The 19,140-nt window shown below is 34.8% G+C and overlaps 4 protein-coding genes, 1 long non-coding RNA gene and 1 pseudogene across 6 annotated transcripts; 3 read left to right on the top strand and 3 right to left on the bottom strand.

Annotated features, from left to right (window-relative positions):
- On the top strand, positions 126-1,548 carry LOC104781121 (photosynthetic NDH subunit of subcomplex B 3, chloroplastic-like). Its single transcript, XM_010505717.2, has 6 exons — positions 126-446; positions 657-767; positions 857-913; positions 1,050-1,112; positions 1,195-1,257; positions 1,360-1,548. Exons 1-6 carry the CDS (start codon positions 213-215, stop codon positions 1,450-1,452), a joined length of 621 nt encoding a protein of 206 aa, XP_010504019.1. The 5' UTR covers positions 126-212; the 3' UTR covers positions 1,453-1,548.
- LOC104781112 (aquaporin TIP2-1) lies at positions 1,595-3,033 on the bottom strand. The gene is made up of 3 exons (XM_010505712.1): positions 2,816-3,033; positions 2,460-2,710; positions 1,595-2,109 (listed from the first exon to the last, which is right to left on the bottom strand). Exons 1-3 carry the CDS (start codon positions 2,940-2,942, stop codon positions 1,735-1,737), a joined length of 753 nt encoding a protein of 250 aa, XP_010504014.1. The 5' UTR covers positions 2,943-3,033; the 3' UTR covers positions 1,595-1,734.
- LOC104704978 (F-box/kelch-repeat protein At5g51250-like) lies at positions 6,573-8,092 on the top strand. Its single transcript, XM_010420975.2, has one exon. The coding sequence runs from the start codon at positions 6,605-6,607 to the stop codon at positions 7,877-7,879; it is 1,275 nt and encodes a 424-aa protein (XP_010419277.1). The 5' UTR covers positions 6,573-6,604; the 3' UTR covers positions 7,880-8,092.
- LOC104781102 lies at positions 8,415-11,410 on the bottom strand (annotated as a pseudogene).
- LOC104781091 lies at positions 11,497-13,311 on the bottom strand. Of its 2 annotated transcripts, none has more exons than XM_019240327.1 (7): positions 13,094-13,311; positions 12,800-12,959; positions 12,583-12,695; positions 12,395-12,469; positions 12,195-12,285; positions 12,036-12,100; positions 11,497-11,921 (listed from the first exon to the last, which is right to left on the bottom strand). In XM_019240327.1, the coding sequence occupies exons 1-7, from the start codon at positions 13,175-13,177 to the stop codon at positions 11,712-11,714; spliced, it is 798 nt and encodes a 265-aa protein (XP_019095872.1). In that variant the 5' UTR covers positions 13,178-13,311; the 3' UTR covers positions 11,497-11,711. The 2 variants fall into 2 exon arrangements, with proteins under 2 accessions (XP_019095872.1, XP_010503992.1); XM_010505690.2 differs by having other exon boundaries at positions 12,404-12,469.
- Positions 14,305-14,933, top strand: LOC104781080. Its single transcript, XR_002036504.1, has 2 exons — positions 14,305-14,394; positions 14,597-14,933. It is a non-coding gene; the product is annotated as an uncharacterized LOC104781080 (long non-coding RNA).

The following is a 19,140-nucleotide window of genomic DNA, read 5'->3' as shown; positions in this document are numbered from 1 at the left end:
AAAAAAAAAAAAAAAAAAAAAAAAAATGGTGTTTCTTTATTTATTATGTTTGATTATGCAAATTGGATAAGAGATAGAAGAAGCACCACTCACCTCCACAGAAACCGGATGGAGTCATATATAAAACATTATCCCAATTAAAAGACCCAACTTTTTTTTTTGTTTGATTGGTTTTATTTTTTATAATATTAGAAAAGAGCTAGAGCAAGACTATGGGAAGTGTACAGTTGAATGGTTCATGCTTAGTAGCTTCTCTATCTCCAAACCATAGCTTTAGCCACAAGATCAAACTTAGTAACGCAAAGTCATACTTCCTACGCTCAAAACACAATGCCACCAGAGCCGGAACCATCCGCGCCATAAGCACGGCACCAGCGAGCCAACCAGCTCCAGCCGCAAATGAACCCGATGACGAACCTCCTGCTGTCGATTTTGCGTTCGTCCATGTAAGTAGTGATCTTCACTCTTGACGATTATATATATTCTTGTTATTATCTATATTGTTAACATGAATGAATCAAAATCGTGAGTAAAAAGCAATTAACCTTGAAGTGATATTAGAGCAAATTGTGTATTGTTTAGTGTTCTGTGGTGAATTTTGAATGGATGATTAATTAATAATAGAAATCTAATAAATTGGGGATAATGTTTGTTAGTCTGTGTTGTTGCCGGACGGAACACCGGACGTGCATTGGAGAAGAGCATGCGGTGGACAGAAACTTAGAGACATAATGTTGGATTCTAACATCGAGCTTTATGGTCCTTATGTATGATATTTTCTCACCCTCGATTTGATTAATTCTCTTAAACAAATTAGTTTGGGTTGGAGTATAATTTTCACGTGTTAATTTGGCAGAGTAAGCCCTTGTCAAACTGCGCAGGAGTAGGAACTTGCGCTACTTGCATGGTCGAGGTATACATACCAATACCATACCATATCTTATAGTAGTTTCTTAATGAATAATCAATAAGCTTTATTTTAAAATTCAAATGATGGTTTATCAATTATCATCTAACTAAATTTATCTCCTGATGGGTGTTATTTGTAGATTGTAAATGGAAAGGAGCTACTAAATCCACGAACTGACATTGAGAAGGAGAAACTCAAAAGGGTAAATTGTTATCTTATACTAGTAGTATTTAATAATCTTGTATCATTTGGTTAAATAGTATAAATAAGTAATGTTTTCACAGAAACCAAAAAACTGGAGACTAGCTTGTCAAACCAACGTGGGAAATCCAGATTCGACCGGATTGGTAATATATATATCTACCCACTCTCTCTAATCTTTGTTATATAATGTTACAAATTTTCTATACATGTGACTGATTGATATTGATAAACTATGGCATACATAGGTCGTCATACAACAATTGCCAGAGTGGAAAGCTCATGAATGGAACATCCCTAAGAATATACCTAATGACGATGATCCCGAAACTTCTACGTGAAACTCTTGTCATTGTTCTCTTAGTTGTTAGTGTTGTTCCTATATCACAAATTTGTAACGATCGATTTTTAATAATATTTGTTGATAATATTATCCATACAACTACCCTATTTAAACAAAACTAAATGATTATTATAAAATCATAATACCAAAACAGCCATCCACTAAATGAAAGATATTCATACAAATTGGATAAATATTACAAAGTCCAAACAAAACAAGAAAGATCGAGACAAAGGAATCAAACACAGAAACATGAATCAAGAAATCATCACTTGTTTGCTTAGAAATCAGCAGAATCAAGAGGAACATGTTCGGAAGAGCTCATGAAGACATTTCCGTAGATAAGCCCGGCAAGTCCACCACCGATGAGTGGTCCCACCCAATAAACCCAGTGACCAGAGAAGTCTCCAGCAGCAACAGCTGGTCCAAAGGAACGTGCTGGGTTCATGGATCCACCAGAGAATGGACCGGCGGCGAGGATGTTAGCACCAACGATGAGGCCAATAGCGAGAGGAGCGATAGTTCCGAGAGAACCCTTCTTGGGATCAGCAGCGGTGGCGTAGACGGTGTAGACCAAAGCGAAGGTGATGATGATCTCCATCACTACTCCTTCTAATGCTCCTAGTCCAGCTCCAACGCTGTGGATTGGAACCGCCTGCGTTTTCCATAGAGTTTTAGCGTTCGTTCATTAGTTTATAATAATTAAACTGCCTCAAGAATTATATATTAGTGGAAAGGATATCTAATAATGTTTCATTATAAATTGACAAAAACCTACAATATTTTATAACTTCCAACTTTTAAACAAACCATGTGTGCTCTATATAGTTAACAAGGCTAACATAAAAAAACAAATATTACTAAAAACATGGAGAATGTTTTATTTTTAGTTTGACCTTAAAAGTTCTTTTTTGTTGTTGTTGTTTTGTAGACCTATAGTAGTGCGAGGCAAGATGAGCTATGATTTTATTTTATACGTAAGAGTTGGAGATCAAGAGAACATACCAAACCGCCGGTGACGAATTTGAGAAGGAAGCAAGCGGCAGTGGAGCCGAGAAGCTGAGCGATCCAGTAGAAAACTCCGGTGATGACTGTGATTTGACCACCGACGGCTAGACCAAAAGTGACGGCTGGGTTCACATGGCCACCGGAGATATTGGCTCCGATTGCAACCGCCACGAAGAGAGCAAAACCATGGCAAACCGCGATGGCCACTAGTCCCGGCGTATCAAGAGCAGCGTCGGACGTCAGTTTCGCTATATACATACAAATGTGACACATTCATTTAATATTTAGACCCATTAATAATTGTCACAACTCATGAAATATATTTAGATTTATTTAACTAAGCGTCTACGAACCGTAGGCAATGGCAGAGCCAACACCAGCAAAAACAAAGAGCAAAGTGGAGATGAACTCAGCAAGGTACGCTTTTAGAGAAGCCAAGCTGAAGGAATCACCAAAAGAACCAAAAGCAACTCCAGCCATTGTTGTAGAGGAAAGAAGAAAATGCTATAATTGTTTTTTGGTTAATGAAGGAGATGATAAGACCTGTTCCATGCCCTTCTCTTTATATAGGAGACTCTTCATATAATCATGCATATATAATTTAAATTATAAAACTACTATCCTTAATGAGTTTTTTGTGGTGGGGTTGGAAACGACTTAATAAATGATTTCATGTGTTGCCGTTTTACTCTACATCTATTCGTGATTTGGGTTAGGAAGGTGCTTACGAAAGCTAAAATAATGACATTTTACGTAAAACAAACTCAACTTCTTCGTATAAATACATTTTAATGTATGTTATACCATATGCTGCATATACATTTTACTCTTATGTGTAAATGTATCCATACGGTATACGATTCCAATCACGTTTAGTCCTTCTGATGTGTTTTCATTATTTGAACTACAAAGTAACTCTAATACTACCAAACATAAGTAAACTCTGAATGAAAACAAATCGATCAATTTTTTTTGTCTTTTTAGAAATACTTTTTTTTGACAATATTATAACATAGCGGCGGTATCTCTCATAAATTAGTCAAGAATTTGGATCGGATTTTCCTATGAGTCTAAAAGGTCGGTTTAAAGTAATATGGCCGGTTTAAAGTGATTGAAATTAGAGGTGGTGGGGAGTGGACCCAAAGGACAGAGTAGGTTCAAAAGTTCAAAAAGGATAAACATAAAGATGAGATTAGAGTAGTGAGAGAAGAAAACAAATGGATACAAACAAAAGAATAAGGAGGGACAAGTGTGAGCTGTAAACAATGTGTATGGGTGTAAGACCGGCCAAAATATGATTGTGGTTACTGGTTGCATGTGACATGATCTTTAATTTTTTTCCCCAGTGATTTGATCAGATTTTTGAAGATGTGACTCATTTATGATTATATTCCATTTCAACAATGTTATTTTGGGTCCCTCCATTATTTTCCTCTTCGATGAACATTCTCCATCACATTCATTGATATACAATTTTTTTTTCTTTTTCTTGCTAAACGTACAACATTGTTTGATTCACAATCTGGTACGTACATTGTTCTCTTATTGAATCCAATGCTACCTAGAAACTGTCTAGCAATCAAATGCTTGCTTTGAACTTGATAAATTTGAAATATCAATTATTGCTGAGGTAGGAGATATCGGGTTGCTACCAGTTGCAATGCTGATGACATTAACTTCTTTTTCTAAAAATTACTACGTGTCAAATTTCTTATAACAAACTTAACATTCATTAACGTGAAATTTATCTAAGTAGTTCAATTTTCAGGTCCCTCATTTCTACTAATTAACATTTTAAAGGTTTATGATTAAAAAACACGATAGATAGAAATAATTTGGTAATTCATATAATACAAACTGGTGTTCACTCAATTATATTATGGTAGATGTATATAATGTATTAGTTGCGATTGTATTCTCTAATCAAAAGTTCTGCAACCACTTTTAGCCAATTTTATAAAAAACAATCATATGTTATTATGTTATGTTTAACTGTAGTGACATGTGTGTTGTTTTAATGTCTATACACTTTCTTAAACTCAGATGGGTTTTTTTTTTTTTTTTTGGTTATAAAACTCTTGTGGTTCTTACTAATTCAAGAAACTCTATACATCGTTGGTTGCAAGGTTCATTGCTGCCACCTTATCAAATACGCCAAGGGTCCTTTAGTTTACATGGGAATCATTATTCTCGTCTAATTAATTATATATGGCACACTCATTTTTAAGCTTAAATAGGTGGATGATAACCTAAAATATAGTTTATCTTTAACAACAATGGCTTTGTGATTGGTTGTAGGCCGGTGGAATTATACGAATCTTACGAGTTTAATAAGCTTGATTTTCGTTGTCTTGCCTCTATGCCCACGAATCTTTCCATATTTAGATCTGTTGACTTGAATTATTAGTTCAGTATACTAATTAATAGCCTCTAATTAAGCTGTCTTCAACTAATAATTAACTATTTTTCGTTCAACGTACATGTGTGTATTAAGAACTTTTTTTTTTTTTACCGTGTAAGCAGTATCCTGCTCAGAGATTTAGAGGCTTTGGGCAAAAATTTATATCAATATGTTCTATGGTGAATAATATAGTCTAAAAAAACAAAAACAAAAGCCCAAAATATATTTGAGATCAAGATCTACAGCCAAACAAAGAAAAGAATGATAAATGTTAGATATATTGGAGAAACCTTGTAAAATGAATTTTTAGAGTATCAATTTTAAGAAGATTGTTGAGTAATGTGGCCTATTAAATTATGACATAAATTGTGGCTTAGGGAATTTAATCATTTTCTTAAGAGGTAGTCACGGCTCTACGTGTAAGAATAGTGCAGTACCATAGAATTTATAGGAAAATTGAAGAATCTAATGAGAGATGTGATTGAACAAGAGTTGAAAAGCTATGCTAATGAAGCTAAAAGTTGTGAACTTCCACTTAAACTCCCTATTGATATCTTGTTTGAGGATAATTGCAAACTTGTCTTTGAAGAAAGAGAGAGTAAGCAGCAAGAATTTGAACACTAGCTATCACTTACACCAAAAGAACTGTATACAAGAGCATTAGATGACGTAAGAGCTCACCTAAAGACTTGAGAGAAACAACAACGAACCGGAACTAATTCTTCCATTTCTTCTAGAGATGCTACATTCAAGAGAGGACGTCATATGTGATTTTTTAATTAGAAAGTTAGAAGAATATCTTTGCTTTTGTAACATCTTATCTGTAGTGACATGTGTGATGTTTAACGTCTATAAAATTTCTTAAACTCTTATGGTTCTTTTTCTTATCTTTTGGTTATAAAATTACGTGTATAGTTCATACTAATTCAAGAAACTCAATACATCCTTGGTTGCAAGGTTCATTGCTGCCACCTTACCAAATATGCCAAGGTTATTTAGATTAGATGGGATCATTATTCTCGTCTAATGAATTATCAGACACTCGTTTCTTAAGCTTTAATAGGTGGGTGATAGCCTAAAATATAGTTTATCTATAACAACAATGGCTTTGTGATTGGTTGTAGGCCGGTGGAATTATACGAATCTTACGAGTTCAATAAGCTTGATTTGTCTTGCCTCTATGCCCACGAATCTTTCCAAATTTGGATCTGTTGACTTCAACTATTAGTTCAGTATACTAATTAATAGCCTCTAATTAAGCTGCTCTTAAACTAATAATTAACTATTTTCGTTCAATGTACATGTGTTTATTAAGAGTACTCCTTTTTTTACCGTGTAAGAAAAAGTACAAGAACATTTTGGCTCGGTTTACTGAACCAAGACCATGACAAACAAAACCGAAGACAATTCTTTGGTTAGCACAAGATGACCGGTACAACTTTACAATTTTATCTTGGTTCTTTTCTCAAACTTGTAACGCCACACGCTGATTTATTAACTCAATAAATACGAAACAGCGAGATTATATAGACTATCCGAACCCGAACCGGGGTTTTGGATTCGGTTAAAATGTCACAAGTCTTGCTATTTCACAACGGCCCATAAAGCTCAACAAATATTTATTTAACCTAACGTGTTGTCGTCTTCCTTTAAAAACGCCGGAACCCTAGGTCGGGTTATATCTATCCCACGTCCAAAACGCCTTAAGTTATACCCTCTGAATGTCGTATCGTCCCCGGGAATGAAAAGGAAAAGGAAGACAACGACTAGGAGGATTACAAAGAAGAAGAGGTCGCCGACGCCTCAATCGACCACAACAATTGCGTCACTTGCCGATCCCGATGATTTGGTATTGGTTCCGTCACTTCCTGATGATTTGGTATTGGTCATCGTCGCACGCGTCCCAAGGTTACACTATCCGACTCTTTCACTCGTCTCCAAGAGATTTCGATCTCTCGTGGCTTCACCAGAGCTTTACAAGGTCAGGTCACTCTTGGGACACACGGAGAGTTGTCTTTATGTTTGCTTAGAACTGGGTCTTAATAAGAAGGTTAGCTGGTTCACCCTTTGCCGGAAACCTGATCAAACAACCCTAAACTCGAAGAGAAGTGCGTATATTAGTAGGAAGAAGGAGGAGTCAAGTGGGTATGTTTTGGCTAGAGTCTCCATTTCCGATTCTCCTTGGTCTAACTCTGCGGGTCTCGTAGCGGTTGGTTCTGATATCTACAATGTTGCTGATATCTACAATGTTGCCGGACCCACAATAGGAGAGCGCTGCGTCAGCCTTTCTGTTATGGATTGCCAATCCCACACGTGGCGCAAGGCTCCAAGCTTGCGGGTGAAGCTATTGACGCTCTCTGCTAGCGTCCTTGATAGAAAGATATATGTAGCAGGGAACTACAAAGCTCGCGATACCGAGAGTAACAAGTTGGAGAACTCGGTGGAGGTGTTTGACATAGACACACAAATGTGGGATTCTGTGCCCATCCCTTGCCACTTCAAGTACAGAGACTACCAATTTGCTTACTGCAAAAGCATATGTACTGACGGGAATTTCCGTGTGGCTGAGCCTTTTGGAAAGGCCTTGGTTTACATACCCAAGGAAGATAGATGGGACACGGTTGAACAACCATGTATGGAGCGTCATTTGTATTCTTCACTTTGTTGCACGATAGACAATGTTGTCTACTCTACTTCTAAGGGAGCCGTCATATGGTATGACACCGAGGCAAGTAAGTGGAGAGATTTTCAGGGTTTGGTAGGATTACCTGAGTTCCTTGATGCTTCTTGTGTTAGATTGACTGACTATGGCGGGAAGCTAGCTCTTTTATGGGACGATGAGCTGCCTTCTTTTTATGGGCCTGGCTTCGGCCATCACACACTGATTTGGTGTGCTGTGATTTCACTCGTAAGGCACAAGAGTAGTGAGATTTGGGGGAAAGTTGAGTGGTTTGATCATGTGCTTACAGTCCCTAGACGCTATACTTTTGTGAATGCTCTTGCTGCTACTGTTTGATTAGTGCTGTGAGAGTCACAAAGGCCTTCTTGAAAGTGTCTCTGGTAATATCCTTTTGTTATAGACCTCCGATTGCCACATAACGACGGGAGAAAAGAAGGAAGAGAGAAAAGATACCTTGGAGATGGAACCTGAGATGGTAAGATACCTTGGATATCAATCAGGCGGCTCATGTGATTATTCTATCTATGGTCTTGTAAGAAGATAAACAAGTATTAATTGGCTTTGGTTTTGGATTTTTTTTTTTTGTTCGTTTGTTTAGAAATATGATCTCGCTCACTCTATATATGTTGTTGTACCCTTATTTAAAGAGAGCATTGGTGTTGTTGTACCTTAATTATTTAAAGAGAGCATTGGTGTTGTTGTTTTTGTTCGTTAGTTTAAGAATAATCATCTTTTAGCTTTAAAGGAAATGTTGGAGTTCTCGAATAAGCGGAAGCAGGGGATCCATTATTTTGATGTGTTACTCTACTACTACTTGGAGAGAATTAATATCTTGGGACTCGGCACAAATATTGAAATCATATCCTACAAATCTTGGACTCAATTATATTATTATGAAATTTGAACTTACAATTTTATTTGCTTCTCTTCTCAAAGTTGTCACTGGTGGTAAGTGTTCATACAACTCCGCACACTGATTTATTAATACGAAACAGCGAGATTATTAATGTTGTTGGGACCAAAAAACCTGTGAAAAAGCTTGAGATTTTTGAGACTGTGACGGGTTCCATGTTTCATCTCAGGCTCTGAGCTCTCCTGGGAATGGTATTGACGCACAGCAACGGTAATAACCGTTCTGGTCGAATACAAAACGCTGTGAGAGATGAGCTTCTCGGATCAGATATTCTCCCCAATCTTCATTTCCAACCGTTTTTGTATCTCTCTTGCATCAAACGTCTCCATCCTCTTCCTATTGTCCTTTCTGAGAACACAAGTTATATATTTCCTAATAATCAGAGTTTTGTTTCCTTTTTATCTGAACATAAACCTGGAATTGGGAATCAATCACCTCCTTTTCCTGTGCCTCGCATTCATCACGGTCGCGTGCAGCTGCAAACAAAAACGAATGGAAAAATAAAGTAAACCAAAGCACTTTCAAGTCCATTAGTTTTGAGCTTTCAGCCAAAAATATAAAGTGGCTGCAACCATCTCACCAGAAAGCTCTTACCTTCAAGCTCTGCTTTGCATCTTTCTCGAGAACAAGCCCAGCTTTCACAAATGCATCAGTAATAACTTCTAAGCTTGGGATTAAGAAAATCAAAAGCACATACGCTAAAGCCTTAATCTAAACCATGCCCCACTGATAAGTGATAAAAAAAAAAAAAAATTTATCCTACTAATAACTAGGATACGACAGGCACGTAAAAGCCGGCCTTCATCGCCAATTTCTTCAACAGGAACATAAATCACACGAGCCTTGGCTAATGGTCCTCTCATACAGTCCTTAAGAAGATACCACAAAATGACAATATACCATTAGCCGTAAATGAATTGTAAAAAAAATTAAAAGCCAAGGATGTATCAACTTACCAATCCTTTAAGTCTTATGAATATTGGTCTGTTATCCAAAGCGTCCATCACACTAGGAGATATACTCTGGATTTAAGAATAGAAAACACTCAAATTCATGAAGCATTTCTAAATGAATGAAACCATCTCTTCAAAAAGAAATTACCTTTAGAATATCACGCGCTACATTGACACGATCTTTGTTCCATAACTTTAACATAAGCACAGTCAAGTGAAAAGTGTTCGGCTTAATAAAAACGGACTTCTCAATCCCCAAGTCTGCCAATGCATAAAATTTACTGAGCATATAAGAGAGACCAAGTTTTCTTCTTTCTCAGATTCAATGATTTTAGTAATTTTCTTACCCAATAAAGTAGATGACTTTGCTTTGGCCTTAGGCGGGTAACTGACAATTGGTATGCTCTTGATATCCACATTGACCTGGTTTGTTTCACTATTAGCTTTTAGATCAACCGCCACACTTGTGGTTGATCTATCAGCTTGGTCATCTTGTTCATCACCAGCTATGCTATTGTTTCCGAGTATAGAGTTCTGAAAGTTCACTAGCTTTTCCACTAACTCAGGGTGTATGGCTAATGGAAGTGATACAAAGTGTGAGTAATCAAGACTCGGACTCCGTACGACCTAGAATGTGAGTTTCAAATGCGCAGAATCAGCAAGGAAAAAAAGGAGAGCAAAAAGGAAAAGAAAAGAAAAGGTCAAGCATGATACTAAGGATCAAAGTGAAATAATAAAGAACCTCGTCGATTATGGTCTCTATTCTTTCTGAAGCTTTAGTCACACAGTCCACTGAACCACCTTCAATGACTGCAAAGACAAAGGATACAATTGTTGAACAAAAATGAGTTGGAAAATGGTGGCATAGACATCAGGTTATATACATTACAGTTTCTTTCAAAAACTTACTGATGTGGTCTTCATTCCTTGATGATGGAAGAATGATCTTCGCTCCCATTTCCTCTTCAAGTTTCATCTGCGTAGTTCCTCTTTTGCAAAGAATGCAAACCCATTGGCACATAGAGACATGCGGGGTTGAAGAAAGCCTCGAAGTATATGATTAAGAAACTAGAAGAAATCTTACTCTTTCCCTCTAATGAACTTAATCAAAGAAGCCCCAACCTAAAACCAATCACACAAAAGTCAGTTAAAGTAATTGAAACAAGAGGCTAAAAAGAAACTTCAAGTAACATATAAGAAAAAAGGACCTCAAGAGAAACTGAATGCTTTCCAGCTGATACAACTGAGGCTGTCTCACTCCTTCCTCCTTCAATAACTTCTTCAGAAACATCACTTGATTTGCTACACTGAGCTGCTTCTCGGACATCCTTTCCAGCTTCTGTCTCATCATGAGAAAGCAATGTAAGATGGAATGTTTTTAAATCTGAACAAAACCATACAATTAAACAGCCTAAGTAAAAGATGCTTAACCTGCAATAATAACTGAAGAGGATTGAGTGGAGATAGGTCTCCACACTAAATTTACCATCTTCTTCTGCTTCTTGAATCCATCCATGGCCCTCTTCTCACTTACCCTATAGCTCAAGATACTAAAAGATTCCTGCCACGTTGAAGTGGTGTAGCCACCACAAAACATCAAAAGTTCAAAACAATCTCAGAGCACTTATAAAGATTACATTTCCTAAAAACTACAGTAACAAAATGCCAAGGAGACAACAAAGTATTGAACTTTACCGACTTCGATTGAAAAGATCTACTTGTAAACCCGAATACACGATCAATCCTAGAAAGCCAGAATCAAACAAACACTTTTCACGATTTTTTCTAATCCAACCCACGAAAGGAACAAAATTTAATTTAGGGTTTTGAAGAATTTGATATCAGATTATAGAATTTCGAAGAAAGAATCAATTTTTATTTTGATGAGAGAACGAACCTAAACAGAGTCCTGCAAGTTAACATCTTACTCTCCTCCTCCGGTGATCAGCCGTGAGACATCTTTTTCTTCCGCCACTATTTACGACTATTTACTACTAACCCCATCACTTCCAGAGAATTATATATTTTACCATATACTTCCAAAGCTTAACCGTTATGACCCTAAATATATTGTCAAGTGACTCAAGTCTAGCAAATGTGTATATTTCAATACTATACACTGTCCAAAACAAATCTTACAAACACAAGTTACAAACCCGTAGTGTTACCAATTTCTGTGACACATACACATTATATAGAAACAGTTACATATTGACATACACACTGATCATAGTTTGTCACCGAGAAAACATCAGTTCTCCTACAACAAAACCTTTAAGAGGAGATTTGATCGTTTTCAATGTCACTTATGTGGAAAAGGTAGTGAAGCGCAGCAATGGAAGTAGCCATTCAGGTCATATTTAAAGCGTTGTGAGATATGAGCTTCTCTGATTAAATATGTTCCCCAATCCTTGTTCCCAAACTCTTTGTGTATCTCTCTTGCATCAAAAGTAGTATCCATCTTTCTGCTTTTATCTTTTCTGTAGCTTGCATTCATCACCGTGGCATGTAGCTGCAAAAATACGGAACAAGCATGAAGCAGAAGTAAAAGAGAAATTAATGTTTTTTTTTTCAATGGATCACTTTCTTTGTCCTAGTAACCAAATAGGAGAGTTTGAAGCATTACCTTCAAGCGTGACTTTGCGTCTTTACCAGCAAATCCAGCATTTTCAAATGCATCAATGATAACATCTGAACTAGAGAGTCAAAGAGTTCAAAATTAAAGCTCTTGCATAGAAATTTAAAGTCTTGTGTTTGGTCAAGTAAAAATAAGCTCTTTGGATACGACAAGCGCTTAGCAGGCGACCCTCATGCCCAACTTCTTCAACAGGAGCATAGAGAACGCGGGTTTTGTCAAAAGATCCATTCATACATTCCTTAACAAGAGACAAAAAGACACAAAGCAGACCATTGGGATTGAGTCAAAGACTATATGTTTCAAAGCCACTAAAAATGTAGTGATATGAGAAGTGGAAGATCCCTCACGATTCTTACCAATCCCCTGAGTGTTATGAAGACAGGTCGGTTCATCAAAGCCTGCCTCACATTAGGAGAAATACTCTGATTTTCAGAAAGGGAAAAAAAAGAAAGACAACACCTCAGTCACCAAAGCAATCCTAGAAGATAAAAGAAGGATACTATATCTCTTAATACATGGGAAATTAATTATATACCTTAAGGATATTCTGAGCTTTGACCACAGATTCATTGTTCTCTAACTTTAACATAACCACAGTCAAATGGAAAGTTTTGGGCGAAACAAAAATCGATTTTTCGATTCCCATCTCTGTGTCCAATATCAAAAGGACAAGTCATAGAAACAAAACAAGTTTAATACTACTAATAAACTCTTAATTCGTTATTTCCTCTGTTTTTGGACTTACGACTTACGAGCTAAAGTGTTCTGAAATCTGAGTGGAAGAACCTTATCATTGTTGTTACCCAATATAGAATTCTGGAAAGCCTCAAGTTTTTCCTTCAACTCAGGATAGGTAACTAACGGAAGTGACACAAAGTGTGTAAACACTTCTCTCTGACGACCTTGTCCAATCTACCAAGCATTTGAGAATTCAAGTATCCATAGTAATTAGTAAGTAAAAGAACCCATCGTATAGCAACATATGTTAAAAGGTGAAAGATTGATATGTTTTTCCTCCACGCTACAACCAAAGATCATCGGCAAACCTGTTTCTGCTTGCCTTTGAAAGCCAGAGGAGCTGTGAGATGAGAAGTGGAAGATCCCTCACGATTCTGAAGTAAATTCCCCATAGCCGTGACACGTACTTGAACGTCACGGTCACACACGATACGAGCGTTTCCAAATCAAACCCAGATACCGTAGAACAGAGAGACTTTACCTCTTTGCCGCCGTTTGAGACTTTATTTTGTTTACGTGTGGTCAATAATAATCCCCACAAAGCCAGAATTAATAAATTAAAAAAAAAAAGTCCCCAATGGAGATTTCCTTTTTTAAAAATATTTTAATTCATTTTTGAAATAATTTATCAAGTTTCTTAGAAAAAAAAATGAAAACCTAATTTTTATCAGCTAATAAAAACCCTACCACCACAGCATTACCGCTTCATTGTTCTTTAGGTGCGTTGGTACGTAGGGTTATGAATATGATGATGGATTTATTTACAATGAAGGTTACTTTTTCCGCATTATTGTTTGGCCTTTTTCATGTTGTTCGTACCCCTTCCACCTCGTCACCTAAAGAAACAAAAATTGAAGTAGGTTTGTAACAAAATTAGGTTTCAAGGAAAAGTTAAAAGCTGACCACCTTTTTGAAAAAAGTTGTATGTTACATGCACTGACAACTTTTGGCACTTTGTTGCGTTTCTTTTGAGAAAGATGTGAGTATTGTTTGTGGGGGATCCTTGTCAAGGTGTTAGCGGTTTAAACCGATATAGCTAGTAATACTAAGAGCATGTCGAGTGGTGTTTTTATGGCGTACTCATACAATTTCTATGCCAAAAAAGAAAAGAAAAACTAAAAAATTGGCCCACAAAAACACAGAACCGTTGCTCTGCGGACACGATACGTGTCAATTTCTGATTGGGTTTTGATAAAATATAAAAGACATTTTTTTTTTTCTCATTTTCTTTCCGGCTTAAGCACGTCAGATATTGGTCTCCGAGAACGATTTATGTTTGGATCTGGTTGCAATCGTTATATTTCTCGATCCGACGATTCGGATTTGAGGCAATCGATCTCCAGGGGACGGCGAGGTGCACCGGCGAGCGAATCGGAGAGGCAAGGCTCTTGATTTTTCTCTTCTTCCTATGAATACAAACACCTAAATCGATTTGAATCATTCATTCCTTCCTTCGTCTATCTCATGCATGTATGTGTTGATTAGATTTTCAATTTAGATTTTGCTCTTTGTTAGGTGTGGCGTAGTCATATGGAGGAAATTAGACCTAATCTTTTTTACCCTTCTGCTATTTTGGGTCGAGAGAGAGCCATTGTTCTTAACATAAAAGGTTGTGTCTTTTTTTGGTTTTGTTTTGTTTGCTCCTCTGCTTTTGTTTTCTAGTTTAATCCATGTTTTGATTGATTATTGTTTTGTTTTGGTCTGATGTAGTATATCAAGGCAAGTTGTCTTGTTGGTTTTATGCTCTAGACTAGAAGTGGTTGCTTCTATGATTCAGTGAACGTGTTTTTAGGATTTGTTTGTGGATGCAGAACTCTTTAGAAGTGGCAATGTTGAGAATCCTTGGTTCTTCCTTGGTCCCTCTCTCGTGTGTATGTTCAGATAATGAGCAATGGGATCTACAAGAGCCCGGTTCATAGAGTCTAACAGAGAAAAGGAAAGGATATATGTGGCTAATAGCAGACATCTGGTCAAAGAAGTATCTCTTTCTGCTTGTAGGTTCTTTTTTTTTTTTAAGTTTGTAAACTTCAAACCCATAACCTTGTTCTATCAAACTCTTTGAGTTTTTCTTTTGTTTGATTGAGAAACCTATGAAGGTTACTCTAGTGGAAGGATGAATTTTGATAAGTACTTAGTGGGTTACTATGATTAGATTAATAATAATTATATGATTAATTATATGGGTTACTCCACTGCCCATGGTCTAAGAATCCCGTTTAAAACTAGTAAATGGTTTATTTCATTGCATACTATTAAGCATCATGAACATATGAAATTTTTATGCCTATATAGTTCCTTGTGACTTTTTCGATATATACACTAGTTCTCGATATATACACTAGTTTTAAACGGTGGAGACATCGCAGACACATATTTGTTATGACCACACCAAGCTCTTCAATTGAATGACAACGATTATTTATGAGAGGGGTTGCAAGATTCCAAAGAAACTAGTGTATGAAGGAAGTAATATAATAGTGCATGCATGGGTTGTAATATAATTCCTAGTTCTGTATATCATTTTTATTTGCTCACATCACATGGGGGTCAAATGTAATATCCTTGTATCACTCACATGGGTGTGTCAACTATGGAGACTTAAATCATGTGCATTGCTGTGTTTTCACTACAGTTCTAAAGAATATAAACATTGAACATAATAAAAAGTAAGAGTGAAAAATGAGATCCATTCTCATTTGAGAAACTAACTTTAGACATGGCAGTTTATAATTAGTTTTGAGTTCTAAAAAAAAAAAAAAAACCTAAATTAAATTATTTTTAATAAAATATTAATTTGCATATGCTCTTATAGGTTTAAAAATTAAGAAAAGAAATTTGCATATGCTCTTATTAATTTGCAACGTCTTTTTAAATTATTACACCTCCCAAGTCTCTGAAGTATACGGCTAATGGGAGTGATACAAAGTGTCAGTACTTCTCTCTGATCGATGATCATTTATAATCGTCTACTAATAAATTTACAAAGTATTTAAATCCAAATAATGCATTACGCAAAGGCGTCTTCCTCTCACATCTGATCACTTTCAAGGTTATTGATACGGAAAAATCAGGAACACCATCACAACTAGAAAGGTCCATGAAGCATTTTTTAAGGACCTAAATGATAAGTTTGATCCGTTTATTTGTGTTGATTGACATTCAACACTAGATTGTAATTTTTTTTTTATATATAGATTAAGCTCTTTTGTGAAACCTCAGCTCTTCAATTTTAAATGATTTTCACATTCCTTTAGAAAAAAGTATTTAAAATAATAATAGCTAAAGGTCAAAGATTGAGATTTTAATCTAATCTATATTATTTTCTCGATATCACGAGTATTAATCAACAAACCCGTTGGCCGGTTGTGCTTGCCTTATGTTTGCGAGAGGAGTGGAATGCGATTGCCATTTGCCTTAACTCATACTTAAAAAGTTTGAACTCATCAGAACAATTAAACTAGCGTAAAGAAGTTGCATGCATATGTGTGGCAACATATCTAAATATATGAATACCCGACACGCGTATTTTGATTTCCCAGGTTTCACATACGAATGTATCCAAATCAAAACCACAGCAGTAGATTTAAAGGCCTTTTCTTTGAACATATGAATAAGCTTTTATAATAAAGTTGCACGAGACCTTGGTCAGTGACCTCCATCCACAAAAGCCTTTCTACTTACATAATTTTAAAAGGAAACAAATAAAAACGTAGAAAACAAAATCAAAGTATCTTTCATTGACGTAATTGAAATGAAAACAAAAATCTTCCAGCAAATTTTGAAATACATATTTTCTTTCCCCTCTCTACGGATCTTCTTTTGATTTTTAGTTCATTTTTATAAAGTAATTAAATTCTTTAAAATCAAAACCCTATGTTTTTCGCAGCTTATAAAAACCCTTCCGTCTCGTTTGGAGTCTCTTCATCTCTACTACTCTCTCCGCAGCCTAACATAACAAAAGTTATTGTCACTCCTCGAAGTTTCGTAACATAAATCATCCTGGCCCCTTGACATGGAGGTCCTCCACACACATATGCACAACTTTTTGTATGTTGTGTTCGTTGAGAAGTATTTGGATATTGTGTGTGGAGGGCTTCCAAGTCAAGGTATTTGGAGGATTCGTGTATAAGTTTATAATTAGATGTTATAGTGATGTGTTATTTACCATTCTTCCAATTCACAAATCTGCCACTAAAGTGTAATTAGCGTTCATTCTTAAACTGTTTGAAGCAAGGCTTTAAATTTGCACCCTGTGATTAGTATCCTATACGATAACCCATTTATCCATTATCATAGGTTGCAAACTGGTTAATTAACTTTACGACCTTCGTTCCGTGAGGACAGAGCATTCATGTTTTGTCTAAAGAAGTTACAAGAGACCTGTCACTTGTTAGTGATCCCACCAAAGCCACTCTCGACGCATAAAGCACACAGAAAAGTCTTAATCTCAGCAAACAATTATTTAAACTTTAAAGGCTTGTGAGAGAAACGGATACGTATAACTTTTGATGAACGTAATGCCTAAACAAATGCTAAACCTGCACATCAAACGCTTTTGTCGTTACAAATACGTGTCAAATATTGCATTATAATATATTGGTAATAAAAACATTTATGAACGTAATCATAAAAGACTTCTCTTTATCGTTAAAAAGTTCGTGATGACGTACCGATTAGCATGAGATGACACATGTCGTAATTAATTTATATATTTTTTGAATGCATAAAATATTTTGGTTTATATGATTTTTATAATTTCGAAATGTTAAAAAGGTGTTGACTAGTATATTTAGTTTACATACATGATATGTTTTGTAGTTTTTAAGCGATAGTGGTATGTTTAAAGGTGTTAAATCCAAATATTATATTTTATAATGGTAAAGACACGTCGTTTCATTCCGTCTTTTCATGTTCCGTAAACTTTTTTTATGTCTAATAATTGTACTCTTTTAAATAATTAACTATTAGACAATTTTTATCTTCCAAAAATTTTGGGTAAGAACATAACTAAATTTTGTGTTTTTTCTCACATTTGTTTACATATAATTTATTTCCTTTTGCAATAGAATATTTTTTCATAGTAAATAAATTAAAAAGCTACTTATTAATATTCATTTTTGCATAAATATATAGTAATACAATATAGTCAACCAATTGTAATTATTGAATTTTAGAGTTTTAAATACTTATTTTAGGGCAATTACTATTTAGAAGTACAAATATAAATTGAAATTTCTTGGCTTCTTTTTTGTTTTTAAAAATGATTTTGTAAATAATTTTTCTTAAACAACAAATTTAATCCATGAAATAGTTTATTTTCATACATATATATTATTTTTGTTTATGATTACAAAAATATTTACAAATAAGATATTTCTTGCATATCTTGTGTTTCAGAGAGTATTTACAAATAAGTGTATTTTAGATATATTTTATATATCCATTAAAATAAATTTGATTTGATTTTTATTAATTTCACATATCTTATATATTAATTAACTTTATATTATTAAGCCTATAATGAATACTTTACTATTTTAAAATACCTTTTAAAGTAATTAATTTTTTTTTATTTTAAATTGTAGTTAGTTAATTGTTTTCAAAATTAAACTGGATTTATTTATTTGTTCCTAAAACTGTGAGAAAAATATGCACAAATGTTAATTGTAATTTCCTTTTCTTGTTTTTTTTTTTTTCGTTTTTTCCTAAAGTCTTTATAAAAAATCAGAAATTTAAATTTGAGATATTTTAATGGTCAAGAACTATTGTATTTATAGTGAAATTAGGTATATTAAAATAAATATTTAGAAGTTAATATTATATATGAATAATTATTGAATACTAAACTTTTTATTTAAAAACCACCAAAACAAAGTCATGATCCAAAAGTTGGTCTATGAGTATTTCTACTTTAATAGTATAGATTTGGTTAAATAAATAAAATGGTTGATAAGTCTTCAAATACCTGTCAAATAATTGCATTAAAATATTTTGGTAATTAATAAATCAATTTGTGTAGAGTAGTCATCGTGAAAGATAAAGTTAATGATAAAGGAACACGCGAATGAGTTGTACAAATGTTCTCTTTTCTAAATTTAAACTAGATTTTAACCCGCGGTACACCGCAGGATTATGTATTTTTGTATATTTTATATAATTTACTAAAAAAACATTATGTTAGATCAAATATATATTTTAAACTCTTTTACAATAATATTGAGATATTTGTAATTTTATTTTCTTTATCTATTTAAAAATTATTATTTTCACTTGAAATTTAATTAATCAAAATTCTTTTATTTTGGAATTTAATCAATCAAAATTAGTTGTTGTGAAAGTAAACATCTGTTAATAT

Source organism: Camelina sativa, chromosome 1 (assembly GCF_000633955.1).
Source record: "Camelina sativa cultivar DH55 chromosome 1, Cs, whole genome shotgun sequence".
Classification (NCBI taxonomy): Eukaryota; Viridiplantae; Streptophyta; class Magnoliopsida; order Brassicales; family Brassicaceae; genus Camelina; species Camelina sativa.
Note: the sequence above shows the minus strand (reverse complement) of the source record. Positions and strands in the feature narration are given on the sequence as shown.